The sequence below is a fragment of the Panthera uncia genome, chromosome A2, assembly GCF_023721935.1.
Source record: "Panthera uncia isolate 11264 chromosome A2, Puncia_PCG_1.0, whole genome shotgun sequence".
In the NCBI taxonomy this organism is placed as follows: Eukaryota; Metazoa; Chordata; class Mammalia; order Carnivora; family Felidae; genus Panthera; species Panthera uncia.
Window position 1 is genome coordinate 72,078,022 of NC_064816.1, and position 17,275 is coordinate 72,095,296.

The following is a 17,275-nucleotide window of genomic DNA, read 5'->3' on the forward strand; positions in this document are numbered from 1 at the left end:
TATATATATACACACCACATCTTCTTTATCCATTCATCCATCGATGGGTATTTGGGCTCTTTCCATACTTTGGATATTGTTGATAGTGCTGCTATAAACGTGGGGGTGCATGTGTCCCTTCGAAACACCACACCTGTATCCCGTGGATAAATGCCTAGTAGTGCAATTGGTGGGTCGTAGGGTAGTTCTATTTTTAATTTTTTGAGGAACCTCCAGAGTGGCTGTTTTCCAGAGTGGCTGCACCAGTTTGCATTCCCACCAACAATGCAAAAGAGATGGGAGGTTTGTCTTAAAGGTTACTTCGATATTTCTCAAAGGCCAGGACGTCTGGAATGCCATGTCTGTAGATTGTCATACTTTTTGCCTTTTGGGTAACCAGGTGAGAGGTGGAGCTGTGTGGCTTGCAAATAAAGATTTAAGTACTTAAAATGCAAATTATGTAGGTGCTGATAATGCAGCCAGAGGGACTTATGTGTCATATTCATTGGTGATTTTCAGCCTGAGTGATGGAGTAAGGGTTATACTAATGCTGGAAGATGAGACTGTTAATTATTGCTTGTGAACGGGTCAAGAAAAATGGAGAAATACTGGAATAAAAAGAAAGGCAGTGGGTCATAATTAAACTCACACCTATTACTTTGATGCAGAAGTCCAGGCATAGAATCCCGTGGTTTTTAAGTTTCTCAAAACATCTTTGTACTGCCCACAGCTCGCTGTAGAAGCTTCCATTTCTTGCTCTTCCCTTCTTTTGATATGTATTCTCTGAAGCAGACATCTCACACCTTCTTTCCATTGGGACTCTTAGCTTTGTCATGGCCAGCACTGCAGAAGCTTCTAACGTTGGCTGGGCCATGTGAGGAACTCGGAAATCCTAGCAAACCCACTTCTCCTACTGAGTTGTGATTATATAGGATCTTCCCAGGAGCGGGACAGTTTCCCAACATTTGGTTCATTGACTGGTCTGAGCAAGGTGAAGGCTGAGGTTCGTAGTCAACTGCACATCTCCCCAGTCTGCATCTTACGGCCCACAGAACATCCCTTGAGTGTAAGTTTAAACTCTTTTGAATCTACAAACCTTGCTCAGGGCTCAGTTAGCTCTATGGCCCTTACAGTTCCCACTAAATTAGCTTTCCCAAATTTGGAGAAACAGGACTCTAAGGCAAGTGCCATACTGGAATGTGACTAGGCTCTTTTTTTTTTTTTTAAGTTTATTTATTTTGAGAGTGAGAGTGAAAGCCAGCGCATGATTGGGGGAGGGGCAGAGAGAGGGAGACAGAGAATTCCCAAGCAGGATCCGTGCTCCCAGTGAAGAGCACCACACGGGGCTTCAATTCACAAAATTGCCAGATCGTGACCTGAGCCAAAACCAAGAGTCGGACGCTTAACCGACTGAGCCACTCAGATGCCCCAAGAATGTGACTAGACTCTTAACCCCACTCCCAACCTATCTCCTTCCTTTGCAACAACCTGCCTTCCATCTCATGACAGAGGACGCTAGAAAATGTGCACTGAGGCTGTACTTACCATTCTGTTCTAAAGGAAGAATTCCATTTCTGTGTCTCAGAGTTAAACCATTGGGGCATCCTGCTGCCACCAGTAAATTTAGAGTATACTTCTCCTTTGAATGTGTCATGATCACCACCCCGGCAACTAGTGCTCGTAAATGGGTATGGCTTGAATCAACCCATTCACAAGTCTGCCAAGGGAGTCATCTTGCAGAAAGAAAGTGGTAGAAACAGGGCATAATTCTGACCAGGACTATTTTAGATGTTTCCGCAACATGTGGTTCACGGTCTGCCTGTGCTTTTCTTCCATCTTGACAAAATATTTACAATTTTACATTATCTTAGAAGGGATAGAAGGGTGACTTCTATTTCTAAATAGGAGTAGGTGATTTGATGTGCAGTCATGCTACCATGTCTCATCCTTACTAATGACTCAGTGAATTATATTTCTCCCCCTAGAATTTAAGTTGTTAAGTTGCACAGCTGTATTGTGATATCTCAAGTGATATTATAATATAGGGGAGGTCTTGTGACTTGTGGGGACGTAACCAATCCTACATCCTCTTCATACTGTGTTTCTGTTGCATTAATCGATTTCAGTAAGCAAATGCAAGTCACATCATATGTGAAAGCACTTACTTATTCTTGCCTTGAGTAAAACTTCAGAGTTTCTTTGGACTTCCAAGAAACCCAGACTCTGATGCAAATGTTTTTTTTCATTTTACGTTATCTAGATGTATATATATGTACGATGATATATTTATTTGACTCATATTTGGAAGCTTCTCTTGGTTCCTTATCTGGCTTCAGACTTTCTCCTTATAGACTCAGCCCACAAGGGGACCACCACCCGCATGTGGATGCCTTGGGGCTTTGTCAAATTATCCTTCTTGTCCCTATTGTGTAGGTCATTTGATATCGTCCTGTCATAGCAAATCACCTTGATTCCAAAATGGTAAGATCATATCCTGAGAGCTTACAGTATCTCTTGACTGCTATGAAACCTTGCTCCATTATGAAGATAATTCTTTTGGAACAATAAAAGTGAACTCTTTTCCCATAAAAAACTCTTGAGAGTATATTAGAGCGAATTTTATCTTATTCTTTCTTAAAAATTGTGTCAGATCGCCCCCTTAAAGGTTATAAAAGCCCATAAAAATATCAAATCGCTGCACACTTGTCTACCAAAGTGTCCTTTCTCTTTTATTGTGTGTGTGACCATGGAGTGAGTCACGGTGGAAGATGCGGTGGGGGCGGGGGCGCAAGAGAAATATTTTGTGTGTTAATCCAGCACGAAGGTACTTGTTATTCATTTCCTGTAATCTCAGCCTACCTTTCCCATCCCTTCCATATGGAACTTGTCAAAGGGGCTTTGGCTCTTCATTGCTTCTGATGAGGGAGAGTTTGACAGAAGTTACTGATTTCCCCAATCACAGTGTTTTTTGGAAACTTCTTACTCCTCTAGGAAAACACTTTTCAACTTTCTTAACACTTTAAATGTCCTGATGGAAAAGGACCTCAATGTGCCTTCTGATGGCCATCCATTTAGTGAAATCATGCAGCTAAATAAACGTGCTTACATTAGTCAGAATTGAAAAAGGGGAAACATTTTCAGTAGCCGTGGTGATATGCATTGGCTGTGGTGTTCTTAAGGGGCCTGTTGTTACTTAATATTGCTAATTTTGAAACTAACAAAGTCTGGAGTGAAGAGATTCCAGAGGCTTGATTCAGCATATAATTGGGATCAGGAGGAAGTCTGTGTGTCAAGGTCACCGTGGGATGGAAAATCCTCACTCTTGGCCACACAATTAGAAGAGTCTAATTGGTATCACACCACCCTGTGGTCCCCTACAGAATTAGCTTATTATATGAAGAGACTGATTGCTAAGAATTTGTTTGGGGAGCGGGGGAAAGTGGAACAAGACACTGAACAGGAATATACAAGGCCGCAAAGCATCTGTGATTGTGGTGGCTACTTGCCAGGTAGCTGGGTCTGCTCCTCCCAGCCAGGTGAGTGGGACGGTGGCTTCATGGTGACCTAGTCATGCAGATGAATGCATTTTGATCTAAATATTGGAGTGACCCTTCAGTTTGGGGTCATTTGAAATGCAGTGCATATCAGAGCCAGAAGGTCCCAGAACCCTGTGCCTCTGAACTCTTTCTCGAGACCTCCTTCCAACTCCTAAGGGAGCTCTTAGGATCTCCTCTCTCTCTGCCAGATGGCAGAAAGTACCATTTTAGGATCTCTTGCAGGCATCATAAAGCGGCAAGTAAGTAAAACTAGTAGCCAAAATGGTAAGTCTTTGTCTGACTTCAGGGGAAATGACAGTGTTGATGATGCTAAAGAAAAACCTAATTAAGAGTTCATTTCTAGACTTTCCGGTTAAGGGCTCCTGATGCCAAATGTGTGGCTTTTTTTCCAGCACAGACTTAATGAAGCTAGTTGCCCATAGGATTATGAAGAAAGTCTTAATTGTCCAGTGTCCTGTGATGTTACCTACTCACATGTTGAATCTTTTTCCTCTGACCCTAAAACAAACAATCAAAGGCTGAATCTGAACAGGCCCTACCCACAGAGCCGAAAGCAGAGGAGCCCCCTGCTGCTGCCACACCTGCTGTTGGGCTGGACTCTGGACTGGACACCCGGGCTGAGGAGCCAGTGGAGGGGGCAGTGGTGAGCGCCGCCCCCTTCCCACCCTCCACCTGCCTTCCCTGCCACAGCCCTGCTCATCTCATGATCTCATTTCTCCCTTCTCATCCATGCTTCACTTGGGCCAAATCACCTCATCTGCCATGGCTCCCCAGGTGCAAATAGCCTTTGTGCCCTTGACAGTGAAACTTCATTCTCATTTATGTTTTTAAAAGGACGATATCCAGACACCTGATCTTTTGATCTAGTGAGAAACGTCATATAACCTCAGGCTTGGTTCTCAAAAAAAGGGTGTCTTAATTCTTTTCTGAGACTCTCCCATTCATGGTGGGTAGGTTGTAGAACTCACAAATAACCAGCCTTGTTGCCATTGTGCTCTTGTCTGTGATGGGCTAGCAATGGCCCTGCAGGGAGGGACCAACCTGCGGGTGATAAACAGAACGATACTAACTTTGTTGTCTACGTATTGATTTCTTACAATGTTAGTTTCGTAGGTTGGTTAAGTCTCAGTGGCGGATGGAAACCCCATATTAAAAACCCTTGAATCTATAAAGATTCCTATGTGTACAACCATTTCCTCGAAACCACATCTGGTGTTGGCTCTTAAAAGAGGGACCTTGAGGATGCATTCTGTGCAAGGGCGGGGACCCTCTGTCTGCTTGGAAACCCACTCTTACCCCGCTCCACACAGCCACATAACACACCAGGCTGAGCTCTCTACGCACCATGTTGAATTGGATAGTGTAGCGCTCATGAAAGCGACGATAACACCAAGGAAGATTTAATTCAGAATACTCATGGAGAGTGGAAAATAGTTTATGTATGAAATGCAGTTAACATGTCTCCCAAGAATCTCAATCAGGTTACCATTCATTATAGTCGTTACAGAATCTGTACAAAGACGCAAACCAGCCTCCCTCTTCCCCAGAAGAACATTGCCTAGATTAGATAACTGGAGAAATTAAAGTTACATTTCTTGCTATCATTTGTTGTTGTTATTTTACCAGGAAGAGGGTAGGTCATCGGTCAAATCTATGGTTTATTAATAGAGTAGAAAATAAATAATAGGGTAAGATAGTGATGGGAAATACAGACTCAAGCAAAAGGATTTTCCACTTACAGAGTTGGACCAAGTTCTGTAGGGAAAAGAACTGTGCTCTGCTAGGTTGAGTCGCTGTTGGAAGTGCTGCTTACAGGGACTTCAGATTGGAGAGCACTGAGGCTCAGTCTCAGGGCTCCAGTGTCAGATTTTCTCCCACATTCGCTAGTGATCTTCGTAACTCAGTGCAGATGCCCCCCTCCATTGGGTGTCAGATTTCAAACTGTCCTCCCATGTTCCCTTTAAGATTATTTAAATAACAAAGGAAGGGGAAGACACAGTTAATTTTGTTTTACTACTGTTAGAAAGGGAATTGATTTTCAAAAGACTACAGGTGACACCCGGGAGTTTGATATTGATGAGGTTCAGATGGTGATTTAGAAATGGCTTCAGTCCCAAAAAGTTGTCTTCAAATTTCTGTTTTGAATAGCAGCACAGACTTCATCCTCACCAGTACTTTGAAAACACATGGATTCCGTGCCCCAGTGTAAGGCTTGATGCCAAAACACCCAGTGTTTTGAGCAAGGCTGTGTGATGTCATGCCGTAGATCGGAGGTGTGAAATAGACAAGCTCACGTGTTAAATACCAGCTGGAATGTCAGTTGTCCATGGTTCCCTCTCAGCAGGTCCTGGCCATGTACCAATTGCACCTATCCTTCTTTTAACAGACCTACAGAAGCAGTTTTTGTTTTCAGAATTCAAATTCAGGGGCGCCTGGGTTGCTTAGTTGGTTAAGCGTCCAGGCTCAGGTCATCATCTCACAGTTTGTGTCATCAAGCCCCACATTGGGCTCTGCATTGACAGCACGGAGCCTGCTTGGGATTCTCTCCCTGCCCCTCCCCTGCTTGTGCTCTCTGTCTCCCTCAAAAAAACAAAAACAAAACCAAAAACAACCAGAGTCCAAATTCATTGTTTTTTTCCAATGAACAATGTTAATAGCTACCCATTACTAAGCGGCTACTATATCAGACCTACCATAAAGATTTATAATCTTTTTTAACCAAGGTTGATTTAAAAAATATTTAACACACCATGTGGTACAGCCATCACTAAAGCCAGCTTCCCTCATGTCGGGTAAGGAGATATTGGACAGAATTCCTCTTTCTGAAAACACTTGTCTCCTAAAGCTTGTAAGTGAACTTTGGAGAATAAAAAACAATTTGGATTCCTTGTGAAATATAAGGCAATTTGGAGAGTCTTACGAAGGATTCAGGCACCTGTCAAGACGCAGAGGTTATGTGGGAACCACAGGTACAGCCCATCTGTGAGCCACCCTCTCTGAGGAGAAAACGTTCCAGTAACTCATTTTCCCATCTTCATACCGTCTGAAAAATGGCAACAGAAGAAGGCAGCTTACAGCAGCTCACTTGGACTAACGCTCATCAAAGGTGGCTCCTGTCTCTGTGTCATAAATTGACATGCTTGGATCAGGTCAGTTCTTCTCCATGTTCTCCCTTGAACTTAGGGAAACACCATCCTATAGAATGTAGTTTTGTCCTCGAATGTGGATTTATAGCTTCTTGCTTCCGGTCATAATCATGTAAGATAGTATTAGGGTTATTTTTTCCAAAGAAAGTTCTTCTCCCTTACTAGATGTGTGATATTTAGTTGTAAAGACATAAAAAATTCACCTTGTGTCCTGAGAATTAATTAGTAGGTTGGCGATGGCTGTCATCAGTCAGGATTGGGTTGACATGACCTTTTGAGGTCCTTTTTTTTTTTTTGCTGCCAAAATGTCACCACACAGTTATTATATTGAGTCTTGACAATGCATCTCATATGAGGTGAAGTTTGTGGTGGTTTTGTTAAAAAAAAAAAAAGAGAAAGGCAAATGCAATTTCAAAAACAGGAAATCTTAACCATGGTTCACAAAGAAACCTAGGGCTTTCAAGAGAAGTAATTATTACATTTTTGTTTGTTGTTCTATTCCCCTTTAGCTAATGTTTTTAGTTTTTCCCTACAATGCTAAATTGCTCCCGTATATCTGTAGGATGCATTTTATTTTTATCTATTTATTTTTTAACATTTATTTAATGTCGAGAGACAGAGAGTGAGTGGGGGAGGGGTAGAGAGAGAGGAACACAGAATCCGAAGCAGGTTCCAGGCTCCAAGCTATCAGCACAGAGCCAGCACAGGGCTTGAACCCAAGAACTGCGAGATCATGACTGGAGCTGAAGTCGGATGCTTAACCGACTGAGCCACCCAGGCACCCCTCTGCAGGATACATCTTAAAAGCCAACACTTGTTTCTTGTCCAAATGTTTCCATGTTATATAAGTGATGGAAATCATCTTTAGGAAAATAAATGATCAGTATTTGTTTCAGATATATATCAGAAAATTAGGTTAAGAATCAGATAAAGATTTTTACCTGCATTTGTTCCATTTTCTTGTTAGAAAGTCACTTTCTAATTTTTTCTAAATTTCTGTCTGCTCCTGTATTTTGCTCTGATGATGTGAACTGGACCAATGCTTTTTTTTTTTTTTTTTGGCCTATTATTTTTAAATATACTGCAATTAAATTTAGGGTTACCGTGATTTCTAAAACAGAAATGGGGGAAAGATCAAGGTAAAGATGTTTTTAGAATTGGTGGAGAAACCTGGAAGGCGAAACACTGACCCATTATTCTGGGGGCTACTTTTGTTTTCGCTGCATTTTGTTTTTTTGAAGATGTCACCAGACTTAAGTTGGCTTGTCAACACCAACTTAAGCCACCAAGGTGGGGGGGAAATATATATATATATATATATATATATATATATATATATAACACTTAATCTTGCTAGGAAGATTTCTGTGTGCTTCAGTAGAAGGCATGTGGCTGTTTCTTCCTTCATTCAGTTGACAAATATATCGGAGTCCTCCCTAGATGTCAGGCTCTATTCTGGATCTGGGGCATACAGTGATACAGTAAATAGACACAGTTTCTGCCATCCAAGTTCACACAGACTAGTGGTGGAGGAGGTCAAGATTACAGCGTGCTCGAGGTTTCTTCCGTGACGGTCACATGCATGGGAGACAGCATTTGAGGTTTCTCCTTGTGCAGAGTAAACGTGAGAGCCAGGGGCTTCCACTGTGCCTCCAGGCATGAGGTCCCAGTATGTCACAGGAACACACAAGATGACAGGAAGCCAGAGTACCTTGATTTCTTGTCTGCCCTTCATCATCGTAGAATTATCTACAAAGTCAAAGCGCCCACTCTGGAACATGCTTTAAATTAAGTTCTATCTATCATCTATCTATCTATCTATCTATCTATCTATCCCTTTTTATAGAAAAAAGCATCACAGAAGTGGCTGTTTTCTCTGAGTTTGACTGCATTCCCACTAACAAGTAGTTACATTTTCAGTGCCCCTCTGGCCAGACAATGTCTCTGTTGTTGTGGTTGTTATTGTTATTGTTATTGTTCCATGGTACCCAGTACAGAGCAGGGTGCCAGTAAATTCTGAGTCATTAATTTGATTGGTTGACATTCTAATCTGGGGGTCCTGAAAGAGACTACAGCCAGAGATCTTAAAACACAAATATTTAGATGGTCATTTTCCTCCTCTTTGCTTCCATTCAGATAATTTAATTTTGGGATTTTTTTTCTTGAGAGACAGGGGGAAAGCGAGAGCATATGTGTGTGTGGGGGGGAGGGGCAACAGGAGGAGAGAATCTTGGATAGGCTCCATGCTGACATCAGGACTCAGTCTCACAACCATGAGATCATGATCTGAGCTGAAGTCAAGAGTTAGAAGCTCAACCAGCAGAGCCATCCAGGTGCCCCCAGATAATTTACTTTTTATATTTAGGAAAAGCAAGCTGCTTATTGTGATCAAAAATGCTGCCATCTTTCTTATTCTGCAGCATAGTAGCTCTGTGACCTCTGAGCTGCCATCACCTCAAAGGCAAAATGGGTCAATAATTTTCTTCAAATTTTCCTGTAATGGCTTGGAAATAACACAAGTCACTAGCTCAGCAACTGGCACATAGAGGTTCCTCAGTCAGTGATTTTTTGATGGTATGGTTATTGCCATCATCATAATGAAAAGTGGTTTCCCCCAAGATCAGCAGAAGTAGGTGAAATCTATACTTGGGGAAGAAGAGGGCAACAGACGTGGAAGATAGAAACCCCCTTTTCAACATTGGCCCTATGTCAGAAGTGTTAAGGGACTCAATCTCATATAGGTCCCCCTCAGCACACGTTTTCTCTTGGTTCCTAAAGCTGTGTCCCATCAAAATTCCTTGCCCTGTCTAACTAAGAAGACTTTCAGACCAGGTCCATTGATAGGGAATTTTTCTACCTTCGTTGCTAGGGAGATAGGGTCAATCAGAGAACTCACACTGTCCCCTCAGCTACACCCTCCTTCAGGTGGTTGGAGAAGGAGAGAAAGGCAGGTGAGCTCCAGAGATATACACAAAGTTGATAAAAGTGGCTGGGCCTAGATCTTTCTCTCTACCATTGCCCCAAGTCACAGGAAAGAGATGAAGTCAGCCACCACTAAAGGGAAGGTAACAAGCTGGAGGACAGCTCCCCATATCTCACACCTCACAGACCTGGTTGACCTGGATTTGTCAGTTTCCAGCTCTGGAAAATGGGGGCACTGCTATTTCTGGCATGAGGCTAACATGAGGTATTCATTAACCACCTGCCAGTTGCTAAGCAACTGCTTTCTGGGGTCTACTATTCCAAATCCCCTTCTTGAACAGGCCTCGGTGAGGGGTGTGTAATGTTATCGTTCGTTCTGAGTGTTCTTCCACTCAGAGGTGAATATCAGGTTTCTGATCATTCTGCCACTGTCGAGGAGCTATTTGTAGATGATGGGTGCCGAGTGATTTTCTAAGTGTTTCTCTTGACATGTGCTTTTTTTTTTTTTTCTAAATTAAGGTGAAATTCAAATAACGTAAGAGGGATCAATTTAAAGTGAACAATTCAGTGGCTTTACTACATTCGTAATGTTGCACCACTGTTACCTCTATCTAGTTCTAAAACATCCTCATCACCCCGAATTAAAACCTCCTACCAATTAGGCAGGTCCTCAAGCCCTTCTCCCAGCCCCTGGTAACTGCCAATCTGCTTTCTGGCTCCACGGATGTACCTACTCTGGATAGTTCATATAAGTAGAATCATACAGTGAGTGAAGTTTTGTGTCTGTATTTGTGTACGTTTTTTGTCACGTAGGAAACATGTCTGGTTGTAATGAAATGGGATAAAAAAAATACTCCCCTCTTCTCTCAGTGTATATTGGTTCATTTACAAGCCCACATGGAAACCATTGCTGGCCAATCAGCACTGTTGGGTAGCCTGTGTAAGACCAGACCCACTCAAATGTTAAAAAAGACAACTCTGAGGGCTCCTGGGTGGCTCAGTCAGTTAAGCGTCCAGCTCAGTTTCGGCTCAGGTCATGATCTCATGGTTTGTGGGTTTGAGCCCCGCATCCAGCTCTCTGCTGTCAGTGTGGAGCCTGCTTGGGGTTCTCTGTGTCCCTCTCTCTCTGCCCCTCCCCTGCTTGCTCATTCTCAAAAATAAATAAATAATTTTTAAAAAGGCAACTCTGCTTAGGCAGTAATAACTAACCACCCCCCAACACACACACACATCAATTCCAGTCCCTCCCCACACATGAGAGCCTCAGAGATGCATTCCACTGGCTCAGCCCTCTCGCTCCATGAGTGAGCATGCTAAGATTTATGGAGTCCACAGATAATGTGGAACTGAACATCCAGACTAGTGTGTGTTACTGTTCTGTATCCGCTTCTTGCCCTTTCTTGATGGTCTATCTTCTCAACTCCCCCGGGGTAGAAAAGCCCTTTACATGGACCACTCCTCACGAGTGGACGTGATTTGGAACCATATGTATGATCAGTAAAAACTGCTTGAGGGAGAATAGAGAAATTATCTCTGACAAATTGTCTTCTGTTCCCACAAGTCTCAAGTGGCTCAGATGCTTTCTTTGAGAATGACTTTGTGTGGCCTGAAGCGAAAGGCAGTCTGACTATAACACCAAGGGAGTAAGGTTAAAGTAAACAGGGGCCATGTAGTAACAGCAGATATCACTGAGTGCTAATATTTGATGTGTGTTATCTCAAAGCTCCAGGAAATAGGCTTTACCTCAGTGTCATTGTCCCATTTTACAGATTAAGGAAACTGAGACACAGAGCATACGTGGTTTAACCAAACTCGCACACCCAGAAAGTGGTAACATGAAATTCAGATCCTGGCATCTTAATCCATAGATAGCCATCTCCCAACTGCACCAGCTACTGTATTTTTAAAAAGAGGAGGCTTTATAAAAGTACATTTGTAGGGGTGCCAGGGTGGCTCGGTTGGTTAAGCACCTGACTCTTCATTTTGGCTCAGGCCAGGATCTCCTGGTTCGTGGCTTCGAGCCCCGTGTTAGAGTCTGCGTTTGGTGGTGCGGAGGCTGCTTCGGATTTTCTATCTCTCTCTCTCTCTCTCTCTCTGCCCCTCCCTTGTATGCTCTCTCTCTAAAATAAATAAATAAACTTAAAATAATTGAAAAAATGTTTACAAAGTTCTTAAAAAGTACATTTGTAGACCGATTTCACAGCACATCTAACTAAAGCCATCGGGGTCTCAGCAAGGTGGAAATCTCCCCATCCTCACCCCAGCATGTCCCACCACTAATGCTTAGACTCCGTGGAAGTTCCTGGTTTGTAGCTGAAGGGTCAAGATGAAAGCAGAAATGTTTGTGCAGCCTCAGCCTTGAACTTCTCAGAAGGAACGTGTATTCTAATCCCCCACTTTGTTTGTTTGTTTTTTTATTTAATTTTTATTTTAGAGGGAGAGAATACAGGTGAGCGGGGGAACGGCAGAGGGAGAGAGAGAGAATCTTAAATAGGCTCCATGCTCAGTGAGGAGCCCCACAAAGGGCTTGATCCCACGACCCGGAGATCATGACCTGAGCTGAAATCAAGAGTCAGATGCTCAATCGACTGAGCCACCCAGGAGCCCCTAATCCCCCACTTTGGATGTAGAGCAAGTATCAAAGAGGCTGTAACAGAAGGACCCCTGAATTGAGAATCTGGAGAATGGGTTCCATGGCTAAGCAGCGAGGTGGCCTTGGGGAAGTGATTTTACCTGCCTCTGCCAGTGTGCCCATCTCTCCTTTAAGAGCGCTGTACCTGCTAAACTATATGTTCTCTTCCTGTGCTCAAGAATCTACAACTTATTACGTTAAAGCAGTAAGCATTTCCAAATCCCTTGTGGTATCTGCTAGGCAACTGGGCTGACCCACCACCCTGGAGTAGGCATTACTTAACCAATACCGCGAGCTATGCGAAGGCTGCAACATCAGAGGTGTGCAGCTGGATCTTCCACGTGCCGCTGTCAGCTGCCTACCCTTCCCCAAGATTCAGGCTCCAGTCTATCATCTGGCCGGATTCCAGGCTGTCCAGAAAGGCGCATGTGGTTTTTGGCAAGGTCAAGATTGGGAGTTTTGCCAACAGACCTTGATGACATTTCGGTGATTTGCAGATTACCATTTTTGGTCTAGTCTCTGGGTGTGTCTGGCAGCCAACTGAAGCGTCGGTCCACTCACAAGAAGGCACTTTGAGCAGTGGCAGCAAATGCTTTATGTATCATTCAAAGATAGATCATGCGGCCAGGCAAGGTCAACTGTTCCTTGTGCTGTAAAGGCATTTTCCTTAAACAGCCTCTGAAACTACGTGCAGTATCCACGGAAGGTGTCCTTTGCAGCCTCCTTGGAAGCTGGTACCTGCTCACATCCCCATCTCTGAGAGCATGTGGTATGCCGTATTCACCTTTGCTTTGAAAGCTAAATCCACTTGTCCTAGGTATGTATGTCATAGACTTTGCAAGTAAATCTCTAATTAAAACTTTATTGTTTGAATACGTATCATTATTGGATACTCTGCCATGACCTGAAAGGCCAGACCAACCAAAAATTCATTAACTTTGGCATTTCTGCAGAAGATCTTAATTTTTAAAGTACGGAGCTAGGTCTGACAGACGTTGCCATGGCGACCCTGCTCCCAGTGGCTGAGTTGTGCTGAGACCCGGTTGCTGACGGTTGATGATGGGACTGCAGGCAATTCTCAGAGAGTAGATTGAAAAAAGATGATTGAGATGAAGGTCAAGGGGAAGAAAACCACTAAACTCCTTTATTAGGAAGGGACGCGCATAGATCTATCAAATGAAGTTTGTAATAATACCAGGTGCCCCGTTGGAAAGGAACACCACTGGGGGTGGTGTCCGTGGGAGAACTCACCTCTGCAGTCCTGCTGAAGAAAAATGAAGGCCTGAGCTGTTTTCAATATAGTTTGTGTGGAGAGGAGTACCAGCCACCAGCCTGTGTCTCAGTACAGGAGTCTTTGGAGCTAAAATGATGCTAGTTGCCTCTTAGACTTTTCTTTAAAATGCATTTGGAGGAAAATCCTGTATTTAGACACAAATGTTAGGATCTTCAGACAAGTCAAGGGCTCAGGTTGGATCCATTTTAAGGGATGGGTAGGAAAAGGCAGGGGTGGCCTGTGACCAGCATTTCCTTTATGCTATTTATCTCCCTTTCTGACTTTCTAGAGGGACTCAGGGTTTCATTCCAGCTCCCATGCTGATTAGTGGAAGAATCACAACTAAGACTTGGAACTCCAGCTCTCTCTCCCAGTGGTGCTGGCATTCCATCCCATTTTCTCATCTGTAAAATGGTGACATTGGGTTAGATGAACCCCATGGCCCTTCCAGCTTTGGGATCCTATTTGTCTCTAATGTGAATATAACCAAGAATGTCCAACTGCCGAGTTTCTAAGTGTTCTCAGTTGTAACTCCGTAGTGCAGAGGGTAAAGCCAAAAGACGGTTGACCTTCTCTCCCACCACATACATATCTTTCTAAACAATGCATCTATAGGGCAATCGGCAAAACTAACGTTAGGGAAATTCTACCCAACCAACCATTTCTCGTTATCTTTTTGTCATATAATTAGCTCTCCATTAAGAGGGATTTTATGATATGTTTGCTTAGGTGCCCCATAAATAGTGCATGTATGTGGATAAAGATTTTATTTATAATCTACAAATCTCACTATAAAGAATGGCATTCCAAGACAACAGGTGAATGCATTAGAGTTTGTGAAAATACACTCACATTCTTCACCAAGCATCACTTGCTTAGTTGTCAGTAGGAAGCAGTGAGTCCATGGGGATGTTCTACATCTCAGGATGACTACAGAACTCTGGAGTGGTGCATTGTCTTCTGGGATTCGGGATGGTGTGACAAAACACGGAATGTAGACTTAGACAAACTGTGTTGCTCCTGGTTTACTGATAGGGTGAGTTGCTTTACCTCTAAGTATTCGTTGACTTGTGTAGAAAATGGGAATGATACCTAATTGGGATGTTGGACACATAAATGTGCAATAAATGTGAAAAACCAGGGGTGTAACGCCTAGAAAACTCTAGAATCACAGTAAAGGTCAGTTTCCCCACAGGCTGTGGGATGTGCATACGTTGAACCTGTCAAGCAGAAGTCTGCCTGTGGATCAGAATTCTTACTCTTCACATTTGGGGTAAATTGGCAAGCCTAGAATTCAGTGACCTTTTGGGCCAAGTGCCTCTTCCAAGAGCAAGTATCCAGAAGATGGCTACTCTCTGACTCTGGTATAAAATGTCCTTTAACCAAATTAACAATATACAGTACATTTCTTACATTCTTTAGTTACCATTTGTGTTACTTACCCCAGGAGTATTTTAATGAAAATGAAATGCATCCCAGGAGCACATAACTGAAAATTAAATGAGACACCTGAAAACATTAAAAAAAAAATCACGAACTTACATCAGCTTCACTATTACCAGGGTTGGGCTTTTTGTTTGTTTGTTTGTTTTCATTTTAATGCCCTTTACACTTAAGTATACAAAGAAAGTCAAAGTATCAGTGGTGCTGTATTCTGAAAGTATTAGCCAAGACCAGAGGACTTTGCACAAACCGAGGATTAAACAGATCGTTAAAGTATGATAACGAAGCCTGGCATGAATAAGTATGTGATCGTTTCATTCATCCAATCTGGGCAGAACGCAGTTGGCATCCAGCCCCCCGTGGGGTGGGAGCATCTTTCCGAAGCATCAAGGTCATTCTGGGTCTGCTGCTTCTCTCATAGCAGTTTGTCCTTTGACACATACGGAGGCATTCATGACAGATGCTTTTGTGTAGACACTTGATGCATCCTTCCCCAGCTCCTGTTCTGGAAAGGACATCTCCAGATGGGGGAATAAAAGGAGCCAAGAAGATGGTCCTGTGTCTACTGATCAGGCCTAGAGAGATCTCCCCTAATTTTATATAATAAAACAAGTCAACACATTTTTAAAATGGCTGTAGAGAGAGCAACCCAAAAGGAGGAAAACATTGCCTAATGGATACAGAGTTTAAATTATCTTTAGAGGGGCGCCTGGGTGGCTCAGTTGGTTAAGTGTCCGACTTCGGCTCAGGTCACGATCTCGCGGTCCGGGAGTTCGAGCCCCGCGTCGGGCTCTGTGCTGACTGCTCAGAGCCCGGAGCCTGCTTCTGATTCTGTGTCTCCCTCTCTCTCTGACCCTCCCCCGTTCATGCTCTGTCTCTCTCTGTCTCAAAGATAAATAAACGTTAAAAAAAAAAATTTAAAAAAAAAATAAATTATCTTTAGAGAACAAGATAAAATTACCAACATTTTTTGTCAGCAAAATCCAAGATGTCCTTCCTTACGTGAAACAAAAAATGAGAGAGGTGGTGATAAGGTAACCGCATTGAGATAAAAAGGGAATTGCTTATGAGGCAGATGATGTAAGAAACAGTTTTAAGGGGAGGAAATGTAATATTAGAATTAAAATTTGCAGAAGTGGTGAAGACCAGAAGCCATAATGTAGAGAATGGGTTTTGTGATAGGACAGATAGACAGATAGGGGGAGCTCTCCTGACACAAAGAGGGAAATCATAAGCAAAGGTAATAGATGTAGGAGTCAAAGACTGAGGAAAGGATTCACGGATAACTGTTCACCTTAAAGAAAGGAGTAGTTGCTGGGGCGCCTGGGTGGCTCCGTCAGTTGAGTGTCTGACTTTGGTTCAGGTCATGATCTCACCATTTGTGGGTTTGAGCCCCGCGTCGGGCTCTGTGCTGACAGCTTAGAGCCTGGAGCCTGTTCCAATTCTGTGGCTCCCTTTCTTGCTGCCCCGCCCCCGCTAATGCCCCCCCCCCCAAACATTAAAAGGAAAAAAAAAAAGGCAGATGCAGCACCAGCCAGCACAACAGAAGAAAACAGGCTTGAGCTGAAAATTTCCTCATTTTTCTAGTTGAAGGAATTGCTGCGTGCAGATCACAAGAAATCACCAACAAAAATGCACTATTGATGAGAGCCTAACATCTGAATGTATTCTTTCAGAGTTTTAAATTCAGAGCTTGGAAGAAAGTTCTGCAAGCATTTCACATGGGCAGGGATGGGGGCGTGGGGGGGATGTGCTACCAAAGAACAACCAGGCAGGCCTTGGACTTGCCCTTCCCAGCACTAAAGTTCAGGAACTATTATACCAACATGCAGATTTTGAACACAAAAAAATCACATTGTAGCTATTTAACCCCAATACAGTATAGTTGGTCACATATGGAAGCAGCAGAAAGATATTATCAAATATGTAAGGGCTACAGAGTCACCATAGAATTTCCTGGAAAACATTGTGATAGACTGAAAGATGACTCAGTCAGCCTGGACAGACAGAATAAAGCAAATGTAACGTGTGGATTGAAAGTCCCAGGTAGTAGGCACTTGGATGTTCCGTGTATGATTCTTTTTATTTTCTCCATATTGACTGTTACCCTAATAAAGTGCTGGGCAAAAATTCAAAAACAGAACTCAATAAAGACATCATAAATGAATAAAGGGATTATGGTTGAGTATTGAAACTATTTACCTGTGTCGTCTAAGCAATTGCTATAAATATGGTTATAAACAAAGACCTTTCTCAGAGTATTAGTATAATATTTAAAGTAGAAAGCAACTAGTGTTCAATGACAAAACTGTTAAATAAATTG

At 42.9% G+C, this 17,275-nt stretch overlaps 1 protein-coding gene across 2 annotated transcripts in view; it reads left to right on the forward strand.

Moving 5' to 3' along the window:
• The window catches only part of AMPH (amphiphysin), a 248,068-nt gene that overhangs the window by 212,759 nt on the left and 18,034 nt on the right, over positions 1-17,275 (forward strand). The window contains exon 17 of one of the 2 annotated variants that reach the window (XM_049642759.1): positions 4,054-4,179. The exons of the other annotated variant lie outside the window; for it this stretch is intronic. Within the exon in view, the coding sequence (XP_049498716.1) occupies positions 4,054-4,179 (126 nt within the window). The remainder of the gene's footprint in view (positions 1-4,053; positions 4,180-17,275) is intronic. 2 annotated transcript variants of the gene reach the window in all.